The following is a 24,555-nucleotide window of genomic DNA, read 5'->3' as shown; positions in this document are numbered from 1 at the left end:
AAGTTTGATTCCCTAAAAGCCACTTTAAAAAAACAAAGAAAAAAAAAGCTAAGTACAGTGGTACACATTTGCAATCCCAGTACTCACAAGGCAGAGACAGGAGATGTCTTGTATGCCAGTGCAACCTAACTGGTGAGTTCCATGCCAGGGAGAGACCCAGTCTCAGAAAACAAGGTGGACGGCGTCTGAGATATGACGTCCACGTCACACCCATGCACGCCGGGGCACCTACACACACAATGCGCACACACAGGGTCCCCACGTAAGAGGAAAGCTCGGTGACAGCACAGAAGCAGACCGTCGCAACACATGGACACGGTGAGAGCATGTGGCAGCTGTCCCCAGGCCAAACCTTACCATCTACTAGCCAAGGAAAAGGATGGACTTCCAAGATCCTTCCGTGGGAGCAGGACAATGGAAAGCAAGCTTGAAAAGTGACAGATTCCATCCTTCAGGGAACACATCCTAAACCTGACAACACCCTTCTCAAGGGACAGAGACCCAGAGCACACCGTGACAGTGGGGTACTTTCTGGAAGTCCCTGTTCACCTGCACTCCTTAGCATGCTGGTGTCTGGGGTGACCCTAAAGATGTTGCCTATACATACTCACACAGGTAGGAGTGTCAGGGCCTACATCTGAGCCCAGGCTGTCTTTTACCCACTGCAACATTCTCGGCCTAGCCTGGGATGGGGAGGGAACAATGGAAATAAAGAGATGTCTGTTTTTCACAGACTATGTTTTTAATCCTCTCTGGAGCTCAGCAGTGCAAAACAAACAACCAAGATTCCACAGATATTTGCACTCCATAATAAAAATACAAAACAGGACATATGTGAACTCAGAGATGCTTTATCACCCCACATCCTCAAACACCTAATAGCTTTCTTAAATATTGGAGACAACAATCTCAAACAACGCCTGTGCGATCCGGCCTAATCTACTCAATATGCAGCTTAGGCGCCAACTAATTGTGTTTCTGCTAACTTAACAGCTGCATATGGAGTCCATATGAGGCAGAAGTTTCTTGGCCGCTCATTCCAAAGCATGAGAGTAATACATAATAAATAACCTGAATAGTTACTTAACATAAGCAAGGTTGATGTTAATCAAAATGACTGAGCCAAAACTGTCAAGTCGAGCCAAATGGAGTGAGAGAACGGGGACTTGGCAGCTCGGGTGATTCGGCGCTCAGGCATCCTACCAATAGCACTGCCAAATGCCACCTTCACCCCAGATCAGTGTGTAAATGGTATACAGACATCCTCACCACTGGCCAGGCTAAAACCTGACCCGTGAGCGAACCCACAGGGACTCTGACTGTCCTCTCTGCACACTGCCCCTACAAGTAAGGCTGAGGGCATCTCAGACCTATAAAATGAAAAGCTGCCAGAAAAAAAGAGCTCTGTCCCCTGTTTTATAACTTACAGCCGGAGAATAAAATCCATCCTTAAGAGGAGATTGCAGAAAGATGACTGGTAGGTAACAGAGACTAGAGGATTTTTCACGTCCTTTTCAACATGCAAGTCTTAAGGTTACATAATCAGGTCTGCAGAAGGCCAATTAAAGCACGGTTCCTTCCAGTACTCTGCCCTAAATAGACCAACTAAAGAACAACGGATTAAATATTTGCACAGCCATTTCTGTTCAAAAGAATCCCAATCCTCTATTCTGTCTGCAGCAGGCTAGCCTTTTTATTTTGAAGACTAAGAGGGGTTTAGCCTCCCTTAAGAAGATTCCCTGCCTCCTCGATCCTGGAGTTAAAGTCAAAGAAAGAACGGGGCAAGAGAAGGAAAATTCCATGGGAAGGAACTTCAAAATTAAAACTGTGTTTTGAAAGGTGCAATAAAGAATGGGCTGTTATCCCCAGCTGTGACGCAACAATCTCCCACAGTTCAGGGTGAGATGATTATACATATCATACATATACTTTCTGACCCATCTACAAATGAGAAACACAACAGGGTTCTTCCTGTGTGCACTGTAAATATCGAAGCTGATCTCTAGCCTTATGTTGAACTTCAAAAGATTTCATTTCATCAAGTCTGGTAGCTCATGCCTATAATTCCGTCACTGGGAAGGCTGTGACACAAAGACTGCCATGAGTTAAGAGACCAGCCTGAGCTAACTTGTCTCAAAAAAATAAACAAAACGTCCCATATAGTTTGAAATGTTATAGTATGCTATGATAAAGACATTTTATTCTCTTAACATGGATAAAAATATTTAAAGGTCACATATCAGTCATTCAGATAATTACTGTACATATCTACGAAAAGACAGCACATATCTATATTTAAGACAATCCAAATATTGAAATTGCTATTTAACAGCCATCAGTGACACATGTCTGTATTTAAACTAAATAATCATATATTTTACAAAAGTGTAAGAGATATTTCCAGGTCGCTTTGGTGCCTTCCACTCATTTCTACAATGTTGATTCTTCATCTTAAGGAAAAATAGAAGTAAAACACTATTTCAAACTCTTATACAGCTGTTTCAAACTCTCACCAGATAGCAATTGAAGAACACTCTAAGCATGCAGCGAGAATACCAAGAATGGTTAAATTTTGCAGACCTAAGGAAAAATGAAGATGCCATATACACCCAGGCAGCTCTTCACTCTTGATTCTCAAGACCAGCAGGCAAAGCAAAAGGAGCCAGAACCAAAGGAGCACTGGTCTCCTTAGGATTCCTGCTATGACATTCAAAATCTAGGAAGGCTGTAGAGCTGCTCCCCTTGAGCTGTCACAGGGACAGTGGCTGTCATTCCCCAGCTAAGTGGGGCACAACCAAGGCAACAGAGAACTAGGAAATCCCAGCTACAAGGTTCAGCACAGAAAGTCATAGTCAGCGGCTCAAAAAAGGAAGAGATGAGAGCTATTGTTTTGCAAAGCTCCTTATCACTGGCCATTCCTTCTCTTAAAAGTACACAGTTTCTCAAATGCCTGCAGGAGGTTTATTGATTTTCCTTTCTTTCCCTCTTTCTGGTTGACTGAAACCAGTGTTTATTCACAAGGCATTGCTCTGTATGCTGAAAACACTTATTCTCAATGTTGTCCTGAGGGGGAAGACGCTAGTAAAGGCAAAACAAACGCTTAAAGGGTAGTGATGTAGCAGTATCCACTTCAAAGTGAGGCTAAAGTCATAGCCTCACGGATGACTAGAGAGAAACTCTAAGATGACTGGCTGGCTAGCTGGCTCACTGGATGGATAGATGGATGGATGGATGGATGGATGGATGGATGGATGGTGGATCATAATTGTCTGGATGGATGGATAGATGGTGGGTTGGATGGATGGATGGTTCATAGTTGTCTGGATGGATGGATGGACGGATGGTTCATAGTTGTCTGGATGGATGGATGGATGGATGGATGGATAGATGGATGGTTCATAGTTGTCTGGATGGGTGGATGGATGGATGGTTCATAGTTGTCTGGATGGATGGGTGGATGGATGGGTGGATGGATGGATGGATGGATGGATAGATGGATGGTTCATAGTTGTCTGGATGGATGGATGGATGGATGGATAGATGGATGGTTCATAGTTGTCTGGATGGGTGGATGGGTGGATGGATGGTGGGTTGGCTGGATGGCTGGGTAGTTGGTTGGTTTTGTGCAGTTGTTTGCTGCTTTCAGCATTTGGATAGAAGCTTCCAGTTCCAGTTGAACCCAATGAAAGTATTACTAGGATTATGAGCATCCTTACTTCAAAATTCTATCCATGTTTTTATATTGCTTTCCCAATAGAAAAGCACACAATAATTATCCTGTTCCTTAAAAGTGCATCAAATAACAAGATTTAAGCCATGTTGAACTCAACCATAAAGTAAACAGGAGAAGGTGGAGCCTCCTAAGACAGACTGCAGAAACATTTAAGGTTGACTTCCTGTGAGTCTGAGATACACCCCCAAATTATTTTCCCTTTGTACCTCAACTCTAACTACTCAGTGACCAAGGGTTCACAAGTTTTCAGAAGTCGAGGAGACTTCTGCTTCCCAAGCCCAGCACTCTAAAGAAACAGAATACGCGAAAGACAAACATGTTAACACATTCTACAAACAGGGCACCTCCAGAAACTGTGACTTTCAACTCATAAACACATATGGCCTTGCAAACTGCTTAAACATGGAATTTCCCAAAGGAAGATTCTGAGAGATGTGGGGTTCCAGAGGAGACAACTTCAAACCATGGCCATAAATTACCTTGAGTGGGGATGCTCTTTCCTCTCCGTTTTATTCATTCTTTGCTCTGATAAAGGAGATATTCTTCAACTGGTGCCAAACTGCCAAATACTCTTACACCTGTTAACTTCCTCTATAACAAAGGAAGCAAGCCTGGGCCTCGGCCTGCCAGCAATTCCCAACAGCTACCTACAAGTGAATAGGCCATGTTTTTGTCATTGTGTGCCTCTGAGTAGAGATTTTTTTTTTAATTTTCCCCTTCTTAAATAGTATATTTAATGTTTAAGCACAGAATTGACTTAAAAGAAAAAAAAACTTGAAATGGGCGGATCCTTGTGACTCAAAATGTCATTATCAAACAGGAAGCATCAAGGGGGAGATTGCTCAAGGTACATGCCACATCACAGGCCCCTTTCTTGACTACCAAACCCAAGTATGGGTTACGGGAGTCTCATACACCATGCAGGCACCTGAAAGACTCTGTGAAGACACAAGTTTGTCCAAGGCCATGCTACTCTTACAATGATTGGCCCTTGGAGGTTGCACTTGGAATCATAGGGAGTAAGATTCCTAGAGATGATAGGGTTCCAGAGGACAAAGTACAGGGTCTTCGGCACACCTTCTACATGGCAACCCAGGAGCAAGGTTCTTTATGCCTCCAGCCTTGCATGAACTGTGATGCCTTTTCTGCCAGGGTTAAGGGAGACCGTGGTGAGCTGGTGAGCTATGGCAGCCAGTGCCTTCCATGTCAGCCAGCCATATTGAGATACAAGTGCACAGCACATCTCATTTAAGTACCAGAGAAGCCAGTCAGTCCATCACTCATTCACAGAGATGAGTGGCCCAATCCTTCGGTGATGTGGGTGGTACAGGCCAAAGCCTAACTGGGCGTCACTTGAAAGGGCACATGAGGGTTAACTCACAAGTCATTGCTATCTCTGGCAGGGTGTTCATTCTCATGACATGAAGAATGCAGTGTGTGTGTGTGTGTGTGTGTGTGTGTGTGTGTGTGTATGTGTATGTGTGTGTGTGATAAAACATGGCACTGATATGTAGTGTTTACATTACAATAAAAAGCTAGAACTATAGTCAGGCCACCTAGAGAGCTTTAGAATCCCCACATTTAGGAGACGCTAATAAAGTACTTTCAATCCCCATCCTACACCCTGATACTAAATGTCAGGCTTAGTAGCAGAGCTGAGCTTCTGAAACCTGACTTCCTGGTACAAAATTCTAATATGGGGCAGTATGGTTTTGCAAAAAAAAAAAAAAAAAAAAGATTCACTCTAACCAGCTGTGATGGTTCGTCTCATTGTCAAGTTGACTTGACCACCTAGAAAACACAAGAGCCGGCATTCCACTTTCTCCACATCTTGGCCTATCAAAATGTGAGGAGCTCTAACCATACAACCACCCAGCCACAAACACGGCATCCCTTCCCCAGCATGACAGGCTATACCTCTGAAAGGTGAGCAAAAGTAATCTCTCTCTCCCTTTCACTGTCTCTCACCGGTATTTGGTCACGGCACTGAACAAATCACTGGGTACTGGAAGTAAGAGAATAACAATAAATAAACAATAGCTATGAATTCATGGCCTGGTCTTCATGATAGGAATTCTGTTCTATCCAGGACAGTCTGAAGAGCACTGAGAACAGTTGCTGGATCTACTTTTCTTCAGTTATTCTGAGAATACACTTGCGCAGAGAGCAGAAAGTGTATGTTACATGGTACCATTATCTTAACGGTCCTGAAGAAGGGATGGAAAGCTAACGAAAGACATGATGGGGTTGAGAAACCAGTAGTAACTGCCAATACAGATGGGACATTCAGGCAGCTTACACATCTTTCCTCTCATCCTCACAACTGAGATAGATTATTCTAGGTTTTAATAGTCCCGTTAAGAATATTAATTAGGGCTGGAGAGATGGCTCAGTAGTTAAGAACACTGACAGCTCTTCCAGAGGTCCTGAGTTCAATTCCCAGCAACCACATGGTGGCTCACAACCATCTCTAATGGGATCCGATGCCCTCTTCTGGTGTGTCTGAACACACCTACAGTGGACTCATATACATAAAATAAATCTTTAAAAAGAAAAACAGAATAGTAATTAACCAGTGGTGCTCCACGTCTTTAATCCCAGCACACAGGAGGCAGAGGCAGGCAGATTTCTGACTGTTCGAGCCCAGTATGGTCTACATAGTAAGTTTCAAAATACACAGAGATACACAGTAAAACTGTGTCTCAAAATAGAGGTGAAGGAGAATATAAATTGCTGGGGATGTATCTTGATGGTAAGACTATTGCTTGCTTGTTTGCTTGTTTGGTACTTGTAAAATACTGCATTCAAATGCAGGTCCTAACAAAATAATAATATTAAAACTACTACTAAACGTACCATTTTGCAAAAGAAGACTTCACCAGCAACTAAATAATTTGCCTAAGGTCCCAAGGCTAGAATGGTGTAGAAGAAAACTTGCCGCACTCTTGAAGCCCAAATGCTTAACAGCAGACTCCACATCACCCAAGAGCACCAGAGGCCTAAGCCAAGCTGCACGATGGGTTACTGTGAAAAGCTATGTCAGGTAAACCCTTCTCCCAAGCTGGATGTGGTAGCACATGTCAGCGATCTCAGCACTTGCGATGCTAAGGCTGAAGAGTCATGAGTTCAAGGCCAGTCAGAAGGACAGTCTTGAACAGACCATCTCAAAAAACAAAGCCCGAGAATTTCCCTAGAAAGTGAATGAGTGGCCTATGGTCGTCGTCAGTTAAAAGATATGGGCCGGGGCTGGTGAGATGGCTCAGTGGGTAGGAGCACCCGACTGCTCTTCCGAAGGTCAGGAGTTCAAATCCCAGCAACCACATGGTGGCTCACAACCATGCGTAATGAGATCTGACTCCCTCTTCTGGAGTGTCTGAGGACAGCTACAGTGTACTTACAATAAATAAATAAATAAATAAATAAATAAATAAATCAAAAAAAAAAAAAAAAAAAGATATGGGCCAAGGAAGTGCAGACTTCAGGACTGAGCCTCGTCACGAATGGGCAAAAGACCTACTGGATGCAACGAAGTTTTAAAGTTGCCTGGGAGAAATATTAACTAACACTGGGAGAAAGTTTTTTGTTAGAAGCAAAACATTATTCTTTGAGAAATGCTTAGGGCAAGGGCTCCTCTTTTATTAGGACTACTTAATTAAGTACAAAGCATTAAAATAGCTGGCCTGAATATTTATTAGAGCACCAGCTGTTCCCTCCAGATTTTTAGAAATTCAAGCCTTGGTGCCAAGAGTAATTTAGAAAGAACGTTGGGCAAGTAGATGAGCCTATGTCATGCAATCTACATCTAGACAGTAAACACTTGCTGGAAACGGGCAGAGCATCGCCAAGCCTGCAGCGAGGTGGCAAACTGTCCTACCACTCACCCCTGAAACTACTCTGCTAATAAGATTGGTGATTATACATTTTTAAATTACACCTTACAATTCATAATTAGCAATCCTCTACACACATACGGATAGTACCACAGGGATAACATTGCTTTTGTATGCCACTCTGGTTTTAAGCTTTTTATTTGTTTTCATTTTGTTTTCCATTCTAGGAGATAGATGGTCTAGCCCCAGTGAAATGTCTCCGATAATGGATATTTTTATTCAAAATTTCAACTTTTTCAAAATATCTCCACTTTGGGTACCTGGCTATAATCAAAATATGTAATTTTTAAGGGGCTGGGGGAAGGAAGAGAGAGACTAGGAGGTAGAAGAATGGCAAAGAAAGAGGAAAGGAAAGGAAAGGAAAGGAAAGGAAAGGAAAGGAAAGGAAAGGAAAGGAAAGGAAAGGAAAGGAAAGGAAAGGAAAGGAAAGAGGGAGGGAGCCTGCTCTATGCAGAAAGCTTTGGATATTATACACTGAAACTTCTTTGCAAAGAAAACTGAGACATCCTATTTGTCTCCCACGTTTGCTTTGCTGTTACCTGTCCTGGCAGCTACATTGATGACCTGGATCTGGGAGAAGGAATGTCCCTTCCCTGCTCTGCAGCAGTCACCTCTGTCAAGGCCTCCCTCTGAAGAGAGTGCCCAGGGTCAGAGGTCTGGGCAGCCCAGGATAGGACAGTTGTCAGGAAGCACTGTGGGTGCTCCAGAGGGAGGCCGTGTGTGGTAATCAGCTCTCCATCTGCGGTGACACAGGCAGATCCCACAGGCGGGTGCAGAGCTTCCCACCCTGCCTGCTCTAACTGGCTTCCTTCCCTCTCCGGCCCTGCCTGTTGGCATACCCACTATGGCACACGCTCTCTTTAAAGACATGCTCTCATTTTGTTTTTAAGGCCCACGGGTTTAAAAATAACCTGGCACTTTTGGATTAATAAGAAATTCCTTGCGGGATTAACTGGGCTACATTTTTCATTTTTTTTATCCCCGTAAGTGAATAGCAGCAGCTTCCGGTGCTGGTGCAATCAATCACCCTTCACAAGTATTTGCACACCGCCCATCTGCCTCCCTCAAAAACGGAAGGAAGGGTCAAGACACATCTCTCCCACCCTGAAAAAATAAACCACAGCCTGGGTTTTCGAGTCAGCTGTAAGACTTTTTTTTTTTTAATATAACACTCATTCCACCAAATTATACCCTGTCTGGACCTACTGAACCAGATGCCCCCCAGACACACACACCTCAATGAAAAGTTTGAGGTTTTCTAGCTTGCTGCTGTCCAAAGAGAGGTAAAATTGCCAATCATCATATCCTCCAGAAGTCTCCTCACCCATGGTGAAGACTGCAAGAGGAAAGCCCATCTGAGCACTGCTGCTTAATTTATGTACGTACTTGCTAACTCCCTGTCATCTAACCATCTACCACCTGCCGACCATTTTGATTTTTGTCACTGATACAAGCCAGGACCCTGTGCATACTGAGCAAGAATGCCATCAGTACGCTACAGCCTCAGCACCAGCAGCAAGTTTTCAAAACATACCTTAGACATTTAGGCTTCCATGGCTGGAAAGATGAGTCCTATGGACTTCTAAAGGCTATAATGCTTTTTCCCCTCCTCCTCTCCCTCCTCCTCCTCCTCCTCCTCCTCCTCCTCCTCTTCCTCCTCCTCTTCTATTTCTTCTTCTCCCTCCTGCTCTCCCTCCTCCTTCCTCCCCTCTCTTCCCCTTCCCCCTCCTCCTCTTCTTCTTCTACTTCTTCTCCCTCCTGCTGCTCTCCCTCTTCCTTCCTCCTCCTCCTCCTCCTCCTCTTCTTCTTCTCCCTCCTCCTTCCTCCCCTCTCTCCCCCTTCCCCCACCCTCCTCCTCTTCTTCTTCTACTTCTTTTCCCTCCTGCTCTCCCTCTTCCTTCCTCCTCCTCCTCTTCTTCTTCTCTCTCCTGCTCCCCCTCCTCCTCTCCCTCCTCCTTCACCTTCTCCTCCTCCTCCTCCTCCTCCTCCCTTTCTTCTAACCTAAGCAGGGACACTGCTATGATCTGCACCACATCACGTATGAGTCTTCGGTGCAGCTTCTATGCTCCTGAGGGGAGGTGGAGCCTTTCCATGGGGGCTTCTCTGGAGGAAGAGTCAGGTCATTAGAGGCATAACCTTGGAAGGGATCCCGGACCATGACCCTCTCTGTCCTCTACCTATGACTCAACTATCACGACAGAAGTAGCTTCTTCCTCTACACACTCCTACCATGATGATGTACTGTGCTTTGTTAGACCAAAAGCAACAGGACCACAGAACCATGGACGCCTGAAACCATGAGCCAGAGCCCTTTCATCCTCCTAAGTCAGTTAGCTACCTCAAGTCAGAGTGATAGGAGACTGACTAACGCCCACCCCCAAGAAAAACACCCCATGGTATTTCAAAATAATAAAACTAACAGCCAAGCTTCTCTGGGGGAGAGAGAGAGGGAGGGAGGGAGGGAGGGAGGGAGGGAGGGAGGGAGGGAGAGAGGGAGGGAGGGAGAGAGGGAGGGAGGGAAGGAGGGAGGGAAGGAGGGAGACCCCGACCTGCTTAGCCTCCCCCATGCAGAACACACATGCTCTTAAGGACGCTTGTGGGTACAGCTAAGTTTGAAAAGCAATGGGCCAGAATACCCATGTAAGCAGGAGATCTATGCAATGACAGGTCCAAACTGAAACCTGTAGGGTAAAAGTTAAGGCTTCAGAGATTAGTGTCCACCCTGGATGGATAGACTTAGCCGAAGTTCATTTGAAAGAAGACGGAAGGTTAAACTCGCCAGAAATTCAACCTGAGCCAGCGACATTCCCTGGCTGTTGGGATATGAGTACAGCTTAGCCTGGGTTAATAACTAATGTTTACACAGGGAGATTTGCCTCTTACCAAGTGCTTTCACATGTATAATCTCATTTAATACAGGAAGACGACTCTGGAAATGTGTTGCCCAGCCTTTCTGATGAGTAACTAAACATCACTCTCTAATGTGAGAGTAACTTCTTCCAGGCCAGACCAGCACAGCCTGGCTCAAGATGCAGCTCTGTGTAGAAGGGGAGAGCTCAAAGGTAACAACCCTCTAGAGGGACTGAAGAACTTATGGAAAACGTGTTCCATTCTGGTGCCTACATTAAGGAAAGTGCATGCAAATGAGACCTTGGGCAGAACACTATGACCAGAGGCTATGATCAGGCCAGAGCACAGCCTATCCATGAGACACAAGGAGGGTGTGGGATCCTCCAGAGATGAGAAATGGTTTGAGAAATGGCATCAAGGCTATTTTTAAATAAGGAAGGACCATGGGGGAGGAATATGAGTGTCTGGAGAGGACCAAGCAGGGCAGCAGAAGGATGCTGCAAGAGCCTAGAACTCATACCATAGAAAGAGAGATGTCCCATAAGGATGAAGGGCTGTGGTCCAGGATGCCAGTGCACTGGCAGGTAAGAGAAAAGGGTTGAGGGGCAGGATCAGGTGTTGGGAGAGACAGGAGAGAGGGCCTGAGGGCCAGGAGAATAAATGTAAATAAATGTAAATCTGCAGCTGCTGGGGTTGGGGGCTGGGGAAAATTTCTAGGAAGTCCCACAGATCTGGGATGGGGGAGGCTCCCAGGAGTCAATCTGGATGACCTTAGCCAAGAGACACATAACAGCGGGGATATGGAACCTGAAGAGGCCACCTCCTGTAGTCAGACAGGACCACCAGAGGAGGGGTAAAGACACCAACCCAACCCACAAATGTCGGCCCAAAATTTGTCCTGTCTAAAAGAAATTCAGGGACAAAGACGGAGCAGAGACTGAAGGAATGGCCAACCATTAACTGACCCGACTTGAGGCTCATTCCATTGGTAACCACCAATTCCTGACACTATTAATGATACTCTGTTATGTTTGCAGACAGGAACCTAGCATAACTGTCCTCTGACTGAAACAGATACAGATATCCACAGCTAAACAAAGTTGCCCACTGGTGACTCTTGTGGAAGAGTTGGGGGAAGGATTGAAGGCCCTGAAGGGGATAGGAACTCCACAGGAAGACCAACAGAGTCAACTAACCTGGATCCTTAGGAGCTCTCAGAGACTGAGCCACAACCAAAGAGCATACATGAGCTAGACCAGGGCCCCCAGTACATATGTACCAGATGTGCAGCTCAGTCTTCATGAGGATCCCCCAATAACTAGAGCAGGGGCTATCCCTAAAGCTATTGCCTGGCTGTGGAGACCATTCCCTAACAGGGTTGCCTTGTTTGCCCTCAGTGGGAGAGGATGCGCCTAACACCGCAGAGACTTGATGTACCAGGGTCGGGAAGGGGGGGGGGGATATCCAGGGGGGACCCCACCCTCTCAGAGGAGAAGGGGAGAAGGGACCCTGTGAAGGGGAGCTCTGGGGGGCAGCAATTAGGATGTAATTAATAAATTAACTTTTTAAAGAGAGCAAAGGGTTTGCTTACTTTTCTTATCACTGTGACCCAATGCCTTACAGAAGCAACTTTAAGAGAAAAGGGGTTAATTTGGATTCGTTGTTGAAACATACCAAGATGGAAAAGGAGAAGCCATGAAACGCTGCTGACAGACATTCATTACTGATAGGAAGTCCAGGAGAGATGGGCAGTTCTATAGCTTCGAAGTGGCTTGCCAAAAAGCAGTTACAAGTTGCCAAAGCAACAAAAGTAGTAACATGATTGGAGACACTTGACAGAGAAAACGCCTAAAGCAACAACCACTGCCACCGTATGGGATTCGGATGAAAGCAAAGCGTCCCTTCTGGCCGCGGCCACCCCAGAACACACAGCCAGAACCTGCGCCTGAGGAGCCCACAGGCAACCCACAGGGAGGGCAGCCAGCAATGCCAGTCACACGCTCTTGATAGTGAGGGACTGGACGAGCCTTAACAGAACCCCACATATTGTGCCGTTCTGGCCTGAATTCCTTTGCTTTAAATGGAATTATTGAGATTGGGAGAGTGAAGGAGACCCAAGGCCTGGGAAGTGGACGGGAGTAATTTCCTAGCTTTGATGGTGGCACTGTGGCTATCAAGGAGAGAACCCTTCGAGATGAAATCCACACTGTGTTTGTGAGAGCCATCAGGCAGACAACTTTGTCCTTAACCATGATAAAAACAAGTTGGAAAACTTAAAGATATATGAATAACATGTCTGAAGTAGCAAACTTTATCATTTGTTTCCTCTAACATTTCCTGTAGGTTTGAGATATATGTTAAAATTCAAGTGAGGCTGGGCAGTGGTGGTGAATGCCTTTAATCCCAGCACTTGGGAGGCAGAGGCAGGTGGATTTCTGAGTTGGAGGCCAGTCTGGTCTACAGAGTGAGTTCCTGGACAGCCAAGGCTACACAGAGAAACTCCATCTCGAAAAACCAAAAATAAAAAAAGAAAGAAAAGAAAAGAAATTCAAGTGAGAAGTCAGCACCAGGAGGGCTGGAGAGGTGGCTCTGTGTTTCAGGGCACTGGCAACCACACAGTGGCCCACAACCATCTGTAACTCTAGTTCCAGGGGATCCAACATCCTCCTCTGGCTTCTGCAAGAACCAGGAATGCATGTGGTGCACAGACATATGTGCAGGCAAAGCACCCATATACATAATATTTTTAAAATATTTTTAATTAAAAAAGAAAAATCAACAGTAAACTAGGAGGCTGAAATTTTCAGAGAGACCTTACATCTGGTTTGAAGACAGACGCAGCTCTCTAACTAAATGTTCCAAAGACAAACACCCCTTAGATGCTAACTGCCTGTTGTGAAAGACAAGGCTTCCTTGGCTTGAAGGATAAACCCCATGGGCTTTCTCAACATTCGGAAGCTCATCCATTCAACAAGCAGTTATTAGATGCCTATGTGTTCCAGACAACACATGACACACGAGGCTTAAGGAAACGATTGGGAGATGGTTGTTCACACACAGGAGGCCCTTATCATCCCGTACTGAACAGTAAGTTAGAATCCTGAGGTTAGTCACCTTAAGGCAGTTGGTATTACGCGTAGAAATAAACATGTGACTCAAAAAAAAAATACCCTCATTAATACTCTAATTGTCATTTATGAATTTTTCAACAGACTACATAATAATTTATTATATCCTAGCATTCTCTTTAAGAACATTTCATCCTAAACTTTTTTTGTGGGTGCTTGTGGGTGGTGTTAATTGTGGCATATGCAAAAACTTTATCACTTTTCAATTATGAACAGATGCAAATGACTTACTTGATGTTTAATTTTAGAATAACAAGCATCTTCTAAAATAAGTTTCAGTCTGAGAAACTGGGGCTCTAGCTACAGCGTCGACTTAACACTCCCCAAGCGAACCTGCAAGCGCTCCAACACCACGAGAGCCATTTCACATCTCTGTGCTCCAATTTCTTTTACTGGTCACAAAAATATCACCATAGGTCTTTGTCAGATACTTTTACAGGCTTTTAAAAAGGACATCACAATGGTAAAGCTGTGGGGTTTTTGAAAACACACACGGTTCTAGGCACAGCAGATTATAGCTAAAAAGCCTCAGCCGCTAGTGAGAGATGGAGGAGTAGCACAGGAGCCAAAATTAGAGACCACACTGGGTTAAAGAGCAAGGCCCCATGTAGAAATCAAAAGAACACATTGCTTTCCCCTGTTGTATGGAAAGGCATGCCAATCTGAATGTTGGGACAGAGAGATCCAACTAAATGAGCTCCCAAATGCAACTTCTTTTTTTTTTTTTTTTTCTTAAAAAAATCATTTATCAAATGCTAACTTCCAGATTATTTGGGAAACTAAAGATGCAAGTTGCTAGAAATCTGGCATCCCAATTAAATTCTGATTTTTAAAAGCATATAAAATGTCCCTCAGATTACTCCAAGTCCCACTGCAGAAGTGTTTATTTCACCCTTTTCATAACTTCTATGCAGGGCGGAATGTTATCTGGTTTTCCGACTTTTGCTACTGGCTCCATTTCAACCTTCAAGAGCATCGTCCATTGAGAACGCATCAGCCCCACAGTGAACTGCTGGAAGAGGCAAGACACTGGGTGCATCGTGACTCTCCCCTCTGAGGTCTGCACACATTCCCTACCTGACACTTCCATAGCCACATTTAGCTTTCTTCCAACCCTCTCCCTGAAATTCAAAAGGCAATTTAGACTCCCATATGGTTGCCATCGAAGCTAACAGATGTCTAGCAAATTAAAACAAAAATTATGACTTATAAACGGCTCATGTACCATCATTCCAGAACATCTAGAAATTTATACTGAATCATAAGATAAGACATCCTACTTGGCGCCCCACCCCACCACCCAAGATTCCTTGAATCTCCCTCCTCTTGGCCTGTGGGAACAAAGCATATACAACATTCCGCCATTTACTCTGGATAAACCTCCAACCTGCAACACAAAGCAATATCTGAAAACACACCAAAGAGACATCTGGCTTCAGCCAACAGCTGTTCTAGTCCTGGGACAGCACAGAGAACAAAATATCAAGTGGTCCCACCATCCAACTCGAGGCTTCTGCTGACCAGCGCATCAATGGTTTCTAAGAAATCATTTTCCAATGACGGCTGAAATCCGCATGCCTTAGGGTTACTATTGCTGTGATAAAACACCATGACCAAAAGCAACCAGGGGTAGAAGAGAAGAATTTACTTATCTTGCAGTTACATAAACCGTTCATCAAAGCAGTGAAGACAGGAACTCAAGCAGGGCAGGAACCTGGAGGCGGGAGCTGATACAGAAACTATGACTTGCTCATCATGGCTTGCTCAACCTGATTCGTATAGCACCCAGGACCACTAGCCCAAGAACAGCACCACCCACAGTGGGGCTGGTCCCTCCCATATCAATCACTAATTAAGAAAATGCCCTCCAGCCGGCCCTTATGGGGGCATTTCTTCAGTTGAGATGCTCTCCTTTAAGATAACTGTAGCTTGTGTCAAGTGGATATAAAACTAGCCAGCCCACCACATAACCTTCTACAAAGTGACCCTGACACTTCCCTATCCAAAGATGGAACCTTCAATTGAGCAGACTCCATGAGGACTTAGACTAAATGTGCCAAGTGACAGTACAGTTAAACTGCTTGGAAGCTGCTTCGAACCTCAGAAAAATCCACCTTCTGTGCCACAGCTGACAGCGACACTGAGCCATGGGTAAGCATCACCAATCACAGGTGACCACCAGCCCGGGGTTCCCCCACCCAAAGGAGACAGCAAGAAACTCCCAGCAACTGCACGGAGGTCCCACATTAGAAGTAGCCCCCCGAGGAGTCAAATCACAGAATTATGAACTATCATGATGAGGTTTCGTTTTGAAATTCTAAAGTTTGGGAGCTTGCTGTGCAGCAATAAGTAGCCAGGATGTTGACGTTCACTTTCTGAGAAACAGTTAAGTGTCAAGAACCAGAACAAAACATCTATAAACGGTCAGTGACAGGACAGAGAAATTAACTCCCCAAAGGACTGACCTTAAAACAAACCTTCTTCTCTTCTCTCCTCCGCCCCAAAGACAACTCAGTGTTTCTGATACATGTCTTCCTCTGGTGACACCCTCAATAAAATCAATTCCTGCTGGCTTGAGTTCTTCCAATATAGAGCAAGAAAAACAAGGCTTTCCCCCCCACCGCCCTGTGCTAACTCACAAGAAAGGAATCTGTACAAGATGTTGACTTTCTTACTCACAATATCAGCACTGCTGTTATATAAAAGAATTAGGATCCTCCACATGAAGCTGTGATTCTAATAATAAAAATACAGCTAATGACTCAGAGCGTCACACTTGAGATTCAGGGGAGAGATAGGGAAATATGCGTGCCATACCAATAACTCAACAAGCAAGGAAAATTCAGTGAAAGGTTTGTTGTTTTGTTTCTTTCTTTAAGTGAAAAAAGATCATTGAGGAGAGAATGAAAAACAAATTAGTCCGTGAGCATGTCTACTAAAGGACCATCTATAACTATAGGCAAGTCTCCAGTCCATCATTAGAGCCTACTGCTCATCCCTGAGACTCGATCTTGCCTGGCTGGCGTACTAGAACTCAACAAAGTCTTTGTTAGAGACAGAGAAAAACCTCACAATTCAACCAAATTCTTCATTCGAATAGCTGAGTAAGGAAGGCCCAGGGCAGATAACTGACTAACACAGACAGAGTGCTGATTAGCAAGAGATCCGAGCTGTCACAGCTGCCACTGTGCGCTCCCTCTTATTTTACAAGAACTATTACGTTCAAATGTCTTCAATGAATTTCGAATTTAGTTCTGCACGTCAATGTGAAGATGAAAGACCGGGAGCCCATGGTCTCTGTTACCAATTCCTCCGTCAGAACCGTACAACTGAACTGAAGTGTTGACTCTGCTATCTTGGACAGTCACGGGCAGGTTGGTGGCCGAAGACAGAAGTGTGCATGTTTTTGGCAGCTGCTGCCAGATCTCCGGTCACTAATATTTTGGTGTGTATTCCTTTTAATGATAACGTGGATGTTTTCCTGCTAATTTCTGCTAGAGCCCACTGGCCCTGATAAAATAGGACATTTAAATATGAGGTCATTTGGAGACAGGAGCAGTATAGAAAACGAACTAGAGGTGGCCCTCTGCACTGGAAGGACAGGGAGAGCAAATGACTCTCTGAAGTAGACACCTACTTAACAATGCTGCCCAGGGCAGCTCCTTCAGTTTCAGGGCCTCAGACCGTTCTCTGACTTGCCACAAGCCTACCTACTGCCCTCCCACAGTAATACTTCAAAAATCAGACAAGATGTGGGTCCTATTCTGAAACTCTCCATGCAGGCAATCTGCAATTTTGTTGAAGCTCTCCACAGTCCAGGGGGTTTGCTGCAGCCTAATCCAGACACAGGGCTAAATTTGCCTTTGTGCTCGCTACAAAATTACACCAAACTGCCAGGGAAACATTTCCCCATTCCTTTTTATTTCCCTCTCACTCCCCGCTCTGAAACTGCAGAGAAAGCCCGTGGGTGCTTTTTGTTGCCTGGTAGCTGAAATGTGCAACTTTTGGAAGTGTTGGAGCAGAAAGAAGAGGCCCGGGTGAACCACCCCTGCAGCCCCATGTGACGGCCCTTGCCTCTCTTGCCTCTCATAGTTCAAGGCAATCAGAATACTTCAATGGGAAGCATGCCTAGCCACCACTTTTAAACATTTCCAGAAAGGGTCCAGGAGAGAAGAAAAAAAAAAAAAAAAAAGAAGGAAAGAAAGAAACGCATTTCCTCTTGCTCTGTTTGCAGCAGGGGGGCAGGGGTGGGGAGTTGCTCCCAGAAACCATATATTATCACTGACAGAAAAAAAAACAAAACTACTCGTGAATGGCTGTATATGGTATTTGTTCCCACACTCCCTCATCAATCTGGTCCAGTCCTGAGGACAGATGACATGCTGACACAAAGTCCATTTCCTTTCCTTTCACAAAACACACATAGCTACTCTGAGAGAAAATAAAATAAGCTGGTAAGTGAGGGGGTGGGCAGAAGATCAGCATAACTACAACTATTCTCACAGATGTTTATGTCTACAGCAAACAGCCACAATTAAGGGGAGTCCAAATTAAAATGTCCTGGATTCAGACCACTGGATCATTGTTTACCTCGCAGAAACTTGGGGATATCCCTATGGTCCGCCACCATCTTTCCCTCCCATGGAGAGAGAGGTGCCAGGGAGGAAGGCGACCCCGGATGGAAATAGGTGGGCTGAAAAATAACACGGTCTGCCAACCAATGCCAACCAACCAACCAACCAACAAACCATTTCCCCTCTTGTCCTAGAGAACTCTTTGTCTGGTTGCTGAACACGTTTGGAAGGTCTCAGAAAAGAATCACAACAAAAGAGTAGGGTCCCAGCCTGATTACAATAGGCACCCGGCACGAGGGAGTGTCACGCAGAGCACGGTTGGGAGCCGGTTTGCAAGCCGCGGCTCACCTGCTCTGCCAGCAAAACAGGTCTTACACACCTTCTCCTTTGCATGTCTCCAAGGGTTCCGAAAACCTGTGTGTCACCCCTTTAAAAGGGGAAGACGCGAGGCACGCGCACACCGAAACATATGTTGACTGATGACTAGTTATTCCACAAGGATACACAGAGAAATAAATCCCTCCACCCTGCACGCCCACTTGGCCAGTCCATTATGCAAAGGGAGCGCTTTACTGCCGGAGAGGAGCATGCAGGACGTGTTATTTACGTGCACATTACAGAGCCACACACCACGGCATCTGCATCCTACACAAAGCCGGAGATGGTGCAAGGAGATACACGCTGAGCACGGCACAGACCAGCCGCGGCAACACCGAGCCAAGCCCTCGGCCAATCAGATCGGCGCTGGAAGGTGGATCTCGGGGTCGGCTCTGCCCGATTAGCCTGCCCCATTATGACACCACGCTCTGCCCAACATCCAGATCCCACGGGAAGCAAATCTAATCCGTGTGCTCCCTCGTTTCTCAAACTGCCGAGCCGTCCTCCCATTTGTACCCCAGCTTTTCGCGCCCCCCCCACCCCCTTAAAAAAAAAAGAAAGAAAGAAAGAAAAGAAAGAAAAAAGCCACCCCGAGGCCTGGCTGCCCCCTGCCCGGCTTGGTTCCTCTTTTCACCTCCTCCGAGTCCTGGAAAGGATGAAGTGTTTCTCTCCCCCGCGCTCGAGCCGGGAAGGCGGAAGGTAGACGCCTCTCGCCGCGACTGGGGCAGGAGCTCCGGGGGCGGCGAAAAGTAAAGCAGCGACCACGGCGGGGGACCGTCGCCCACCCATCCGCCACAGCACTTGGAAACCCAGGAGCGCTCCAACTTACCCAAAATATGACATTGAAGCCAAAAATGAAGTATTTGATGCAACAACTGACTTCAGGACCCTTGTAGTGCTTCCCGGACATCCTCTGGGTTCATGAAGACACTTGCCCCGCCAGCCCGAGTTTGGAGCCCCGGAGCACCCCGGCTCGGAGCAGCCCGGCGAGCAGTGGGGCACGCGGGGCTCAGCCGCGCGGACCGAGCAGCTCCGGCACCTCCAGCCGCGGGCCTCCGAGGCCGCCGGGGCGCGGTGGCCGCAGCCTCCGGGAAGCCTCCTCGAACCGGCACGGAGCACAAAGCGGGAGCTCCGCGTCGGTGCGCCAGGCGGCGGGTCCGGCGCTCGGTCCCCGGGCTCCGGGCAGAGGCGGCCGCGCAGATGCCGGCGGAGACGCTGCCCGCCGCCCGCTCGCGCGCCTCCCACCGCTCGCTCCTCCCGCCGCTCGCTCCGCCCGCCCCGGCCCGCAGCTCCGCCCGGCGCCTGGGTCGGCGAGGCGCGCGCGCGCTCGACTCGTGCTCGGGAGCTCCCGAGAGGCAGCCGCACGACGCAGCCGCGCCACCTCTGTCGCGGTCCGCGTGTCTCTCTGTTTCTTCGCCTCCTTTCTCCCCGACCCTTCTTCCCGAGCCCCTTGCCGCCGAGAGAGACGAGGGAACACCCCGTAGCTCACAGACCTAAAGCAGCCAGGGCAGAGGGACCGGACCCCCGTGGATGAGCTGCGGGTCCTTCTCTTGGCCACCAGCAGCTCCGGAGGGACCCTGAAAAAGAGGGTGGCTTCGGGGAGCGAGGGCTGGGTGAGCGCCCTCCTCCCAACACACACACACACACACACACACACATACACACGGTCCCCTTGCCACCTAATCACACCGACCTCCTCCTGCATTGCTATGAGGAAGAGCAGACACCTTCCTTGCCACCCAACAGCAGAACAGGCGGGCTTCGTTGAGATGTTCAAGAGGGATCTAGGCCATTAAAGAGGAGAGAATGGAGGAGTGGGTATCTCAAAGGATACTCTATCTCTCTGACTAATCCACTCTTCCCAACGGCCAAAGAAACGAATCATCCTGCAAGTGGAGGCGAGCAAGAGAAGCTGGCCCAGAGGCGTCCTGACCCAGGTCCACTTCCACACCACGAAATTTTTCTCACCTTTGATGAAACATTCTCAAAGGAACACACCTGCCTCCTAGCTCAGGAAGCGATGCAGGAGTTACATACAGGACTGTCTCCCTCTGGGAAATCCCAGTTGGGTTTATAGATGCAGGGCACTCCTGACCTCTGGGAGAGGACAGAACTGGAGAGTGGAAACTTTGAGAAGCACGGGTGAGCAGGTACCCGGCAGTTGTCTATGTACACTCTTCAGGCACTTGGCACACGGGCAGGGAAACAGATGCCAGGGTTTTGTGGGATGAGAAGAAAGGGCAGCTTAGAAGTGTGTGGCAACATCTAGGGGAACTGACTTTAGTCTTTAGACATCCATGGTAGAAAAAGATAAGAATTTCCAGAACCAGCCAGTGAGTCTGGGCCCAGAACTTTGCATGTTTAAGAGGCTCTGCAGATGATGCCATCAGGGTGGCGGTGGAGAACTTGAGGTCTCAAAGTCTTCTGCCTAGGATTTTGCTGAGTAACTTCCTCTGCCTTTTGCTCAAAATCTGCAACCTGCAGTCAAGCTCTGATAAGGCAAGAAGTTTCCTTTTTACCTGCAGTAACCTCTTTCTAGATGGACCTGGCTTTCAGGAGGCTATGTTACAATCACAGTTGCGAATCCGGGTACCCAAAAGGCAGGAGGGCCAGGAACACTACTCACTCCATACCATGTCTCTGGCAAGCAGTGGATGAAATCACCCTAGCTCCCTCCACCCAGCCCAAGCAATGGCCCCCATCGGGCTCCTTATTAACAGGAGTGACCTGACAAGCTTTACCTAAGCCTACACGTGCTGCTGTGATGCTTTCTGTATATAAATAGATCCACTGCTGCAGAACACAGGAAAAGTCAGAGCAGAGGTCTCTCTTACACTATATGGCACCTTTCAAAAAAGGACTAGAATTAAATCCAATTGATGGCTTAGCCTTATCCTTAAGTGATACCCAAGTACCCTTGCTCTCACACAGACATGGTTTCTCCTTTCACCACCACTCCCCACCAACGTGACTCATTTGCTGCAATTGATGAACCTTCTCTGACTCATAATTATCACTCAAAGTCCAGAGCTCAACTAGGGTCCACCTTTGGTGCTGCTTATCCGTAGCTTAAATGAACGTCTAATGACATGCATCTCTCATTAGAGCATCATACCATGCATTTTCTCTGTCCTAAAAACCTTCTGGGTTCTGCCTAGACATTTCCCATTCCCCTCCCCCACTCAAGCCACTGATGTTTTATATTTCCATAGTTTTGCCTTTGGGGACATGTCATATAACAGAAATGCCATAGTATGACGTTTTCCTCCTCCTGCACCATAAACCTAAAACATCTCTCAAAATAAAATCTTGAACATCAATAGCCCATGGTGCTGTGTGTCTGTATTGCCAGCACTTGGGAGGTGGGGGCAGGAGTGTCAGGGGTTCAAAGTCATCCTTGGTTACATATTAAATTCTGGACTACAGTGGGAGGCCTGAGATCCTATCTCAGAACAAGAGAAGATCAATGGAGAAGGTGCAATTCAGATCGCTCATCAGCAATTTTGGAGAATGGCTAAAAAACAAAACAAAACAAAAACAAAAACAAAACACTAGTTGAATAGTCCCCTATCACTTCAGATAGCCAGTGTTACTTTTGTGAAGATTAATGCTTTCAGCATATTTTTAAGCAATGCAGAATGTAGAATATTTGTTAAACTTCTTGACAGAAATATTCCTTGATGCTGGGCAGTGGTGACACATGCCTTTGAAGCACGGGGAATCTCTTGAGTTTGAGGCTAGCCATGGCTACACAAAGAATCCCTGTCTCAAAACAATAAATGAATAACAAAACACATCTTTTTAAGGCATCTAAATTAACATACTTGGAGTAATTTTACTTTCTGCTAATCATAGGAGTGCTGGCTTACCCATAGCATTGCAATGTATTGCAAGGCCTATGCACGTACAATGTATGAGAGATATGGTCCATTTGGAAAGCATTTTGGCTCTATGTCTCAGGTCAAACTATCACATTTTGACTCAGCAGCCCCGTGTCTGGGAATGTAGCCAAAGAAATACTCTGAGATATGGGAAAGGCTATATACTGCAAGTTCTATGTGGTAGCATTATTTATACTGAACACTTGACCACAAGTTGATAGATCAAGTAGGTGGGGCTGTACCCAGCTCCTTACGGTCACCTGACTACAGCCATCTTCCCCACATCTGTGCCTCTGCTCATGCCTCTGGTCTCTGCCTAGAGTCCTCTGTTTGTCTTTTGTCTCTGACTTGCCTCTCTTACCCTTCCACACCTTTGTGTAACATCTTGGAGGCTTTTTCCTATCCTGACACTTAGCAACAACGTGTAGTTACTTGTTTACCTGCTGCTTCTCCACTCTTTTAAGGGTGCGGTTTATCTCTTCTTATCTCAGAATCACCTGGGCTCTGCAGGTGGCTGGTAAACATTTATTAAAAGATTGAATGAATCATTCGCTCAAGTTTTATAGCCATTAAGGATGATGCTTATACAGAGCATGCCAATTATTGGCAAATTATAAAGTTTAAAGGCGTAGTATATGGAATTATCTTCAAGTACTATTGTTAAATGACAAAATGCAAGGGGCACAGCAACATAGACAGTGGGTTACCATGTTGTAGAAAGACAACTCTGTTGGCAAAAGTGTACGTGTACACATATTTCCTTGCTGAGTAAGAGATCGTAGTTTGCTTTCTATTGCTGTGATAAAACACCGTGACCGAAAAGCAACTGTGGGGAAAAGGGGTTTATTTGACTTACAGGTTACAGTCCGTCACTGAAGGAAGCCAAGGTAGAAACCTGGAGACAGGAACTGAAGCAGAGACCACAGAGGAGTGTTCGTTCTGGCTTGCTCCCCATGGTCTACTTAGTCAGTTGTCTTACACACCCAGTTGTCAACCACTGCCCAGGGGTGGTACCACCATGGTCATCTGAACATCAATCATTAATCAAGAAAATGCTCCACAGACTTGCCTACAGGCCAATCTGATACAGGCAATCCTCAGGTGAGATTCCCTCTTCCCAAGTTGACGAAAACCAACCAACACACTATCTATGGTAGAAAATAAAAGAAAGTATGATAGTAGATGTAAACCAGGAGACTCAAAAATACCAGTGAGAGTGAGACCTGCTCATCTGTGCACAAGTATTTCTTTTCCAAATCTTGTCACATAAGTGATATTTTGTTTATCATATTCTTGCACCATATATATGATATGCTCTACAAGATGAATCGCAATCATATATAAAATGTTAAGAGTCTTTTCCTGAGAAATAGTAGGGATTGGGTATGGGACACAGTTCTGCCTGGTGGCTGGCTGTGTGGAGCTGTTCTACCCTAAGAGTGCTCAGAGTGAGGCTATGTTTGCCTCTGAGCAGGTCATCCACTCTGACTAAGGCCACCGCTGCCTCTGAGCAGAAACTCTCTCCAGAATGAGTTAAGTATAGCAAGCCAAGCTGCAGTGGCCTGAAGAAATCCCAACACGACACGGTGGGCAGAGAATTCCACATCTTCCTTAATGAGCAGGCACAGAGCATCAGGTCTGAAACGGAGTCGCTCATGACATCTTACACTAATGGCTAGTCACAAGAAGGAACAAACTTACAATTTAAAATATCCTCAGCAAAATAATGAGGTGTCCACCTAGTCATCCAGATATATGCCCCACTCCACGAGATAACCATTTCCCTTTTGACTACGATAGAACTGGGCACATCCTTTCCCTCCCAAACACAATGCCATCACAAGGAGCCTCCACACACAGTGACACCCACCATGACTGTGGAATTGTAGGCTATTTTGTTTTCGTGTTTCTGATGTCCAATTTTATATATATATACATATATATATGATAATTAGCAAATTATAACTAAAGACATACATCAAAAGGCAGTCATATCTCAGTCATATCTCATACAGCTTTATCACAATCCAATAAAGTCTGACTTACTTTGAGGCGAAAAGAGATCTGTGGGGGATTTTGCTACAACCATCTCATTTATAATTCTGAGGTTGAAAGCTGCTT

General features: G+C 46.1%; 1 protein-coding gene across 3 annotated transcripts in view; it reads right to left on the bottom strand.

Moving 5' to 3' along the window:
• Tspan5 (tetraspanin 5) overlaps nt 1-20,195 on the bottom strand; it is a 162,586-nt gene extending 142,391 nt beyond the window's left edge. For 2 of the 3 annotated variants that reach the window (NR_121195.1, NM_019571.5), the window contains exon 1: nt 19,383-19,835. Coding sequence is in view for 1 of the 3 variants with exons in the window: in NM_019571.5 (NP_062517.1) it covers nt 19,383-19,463 (81 nt within the window). In the remaining 2 variants the exon portion in view is untranslated. Of the gene's footprint in view, nt 1-19,382; nt 19,836-20,046 lie in introns of those variants that run through there. The other variant, XM_030252697.1, reaches the window with a different exon arrangement.
• Between the last annotated feature and the right edge of the window lie 4,360 nt (nt 20,196-24,555).

This window comes from Mus musculus, chromosome 3, assembly GCF_000001635.26.
Source record: "Mus musculus strain C57BL/6J chromosome 3, GRCm38.p6 C57BL/6J".
NCBI lineage: Eukaryota > Metazoa > Chordata > Mammalia > Rodentia > Muridae > Mus > Mus musculus.
This window is presented reverse-complemented; position numbering and strand designations above follow the sequence as displayed.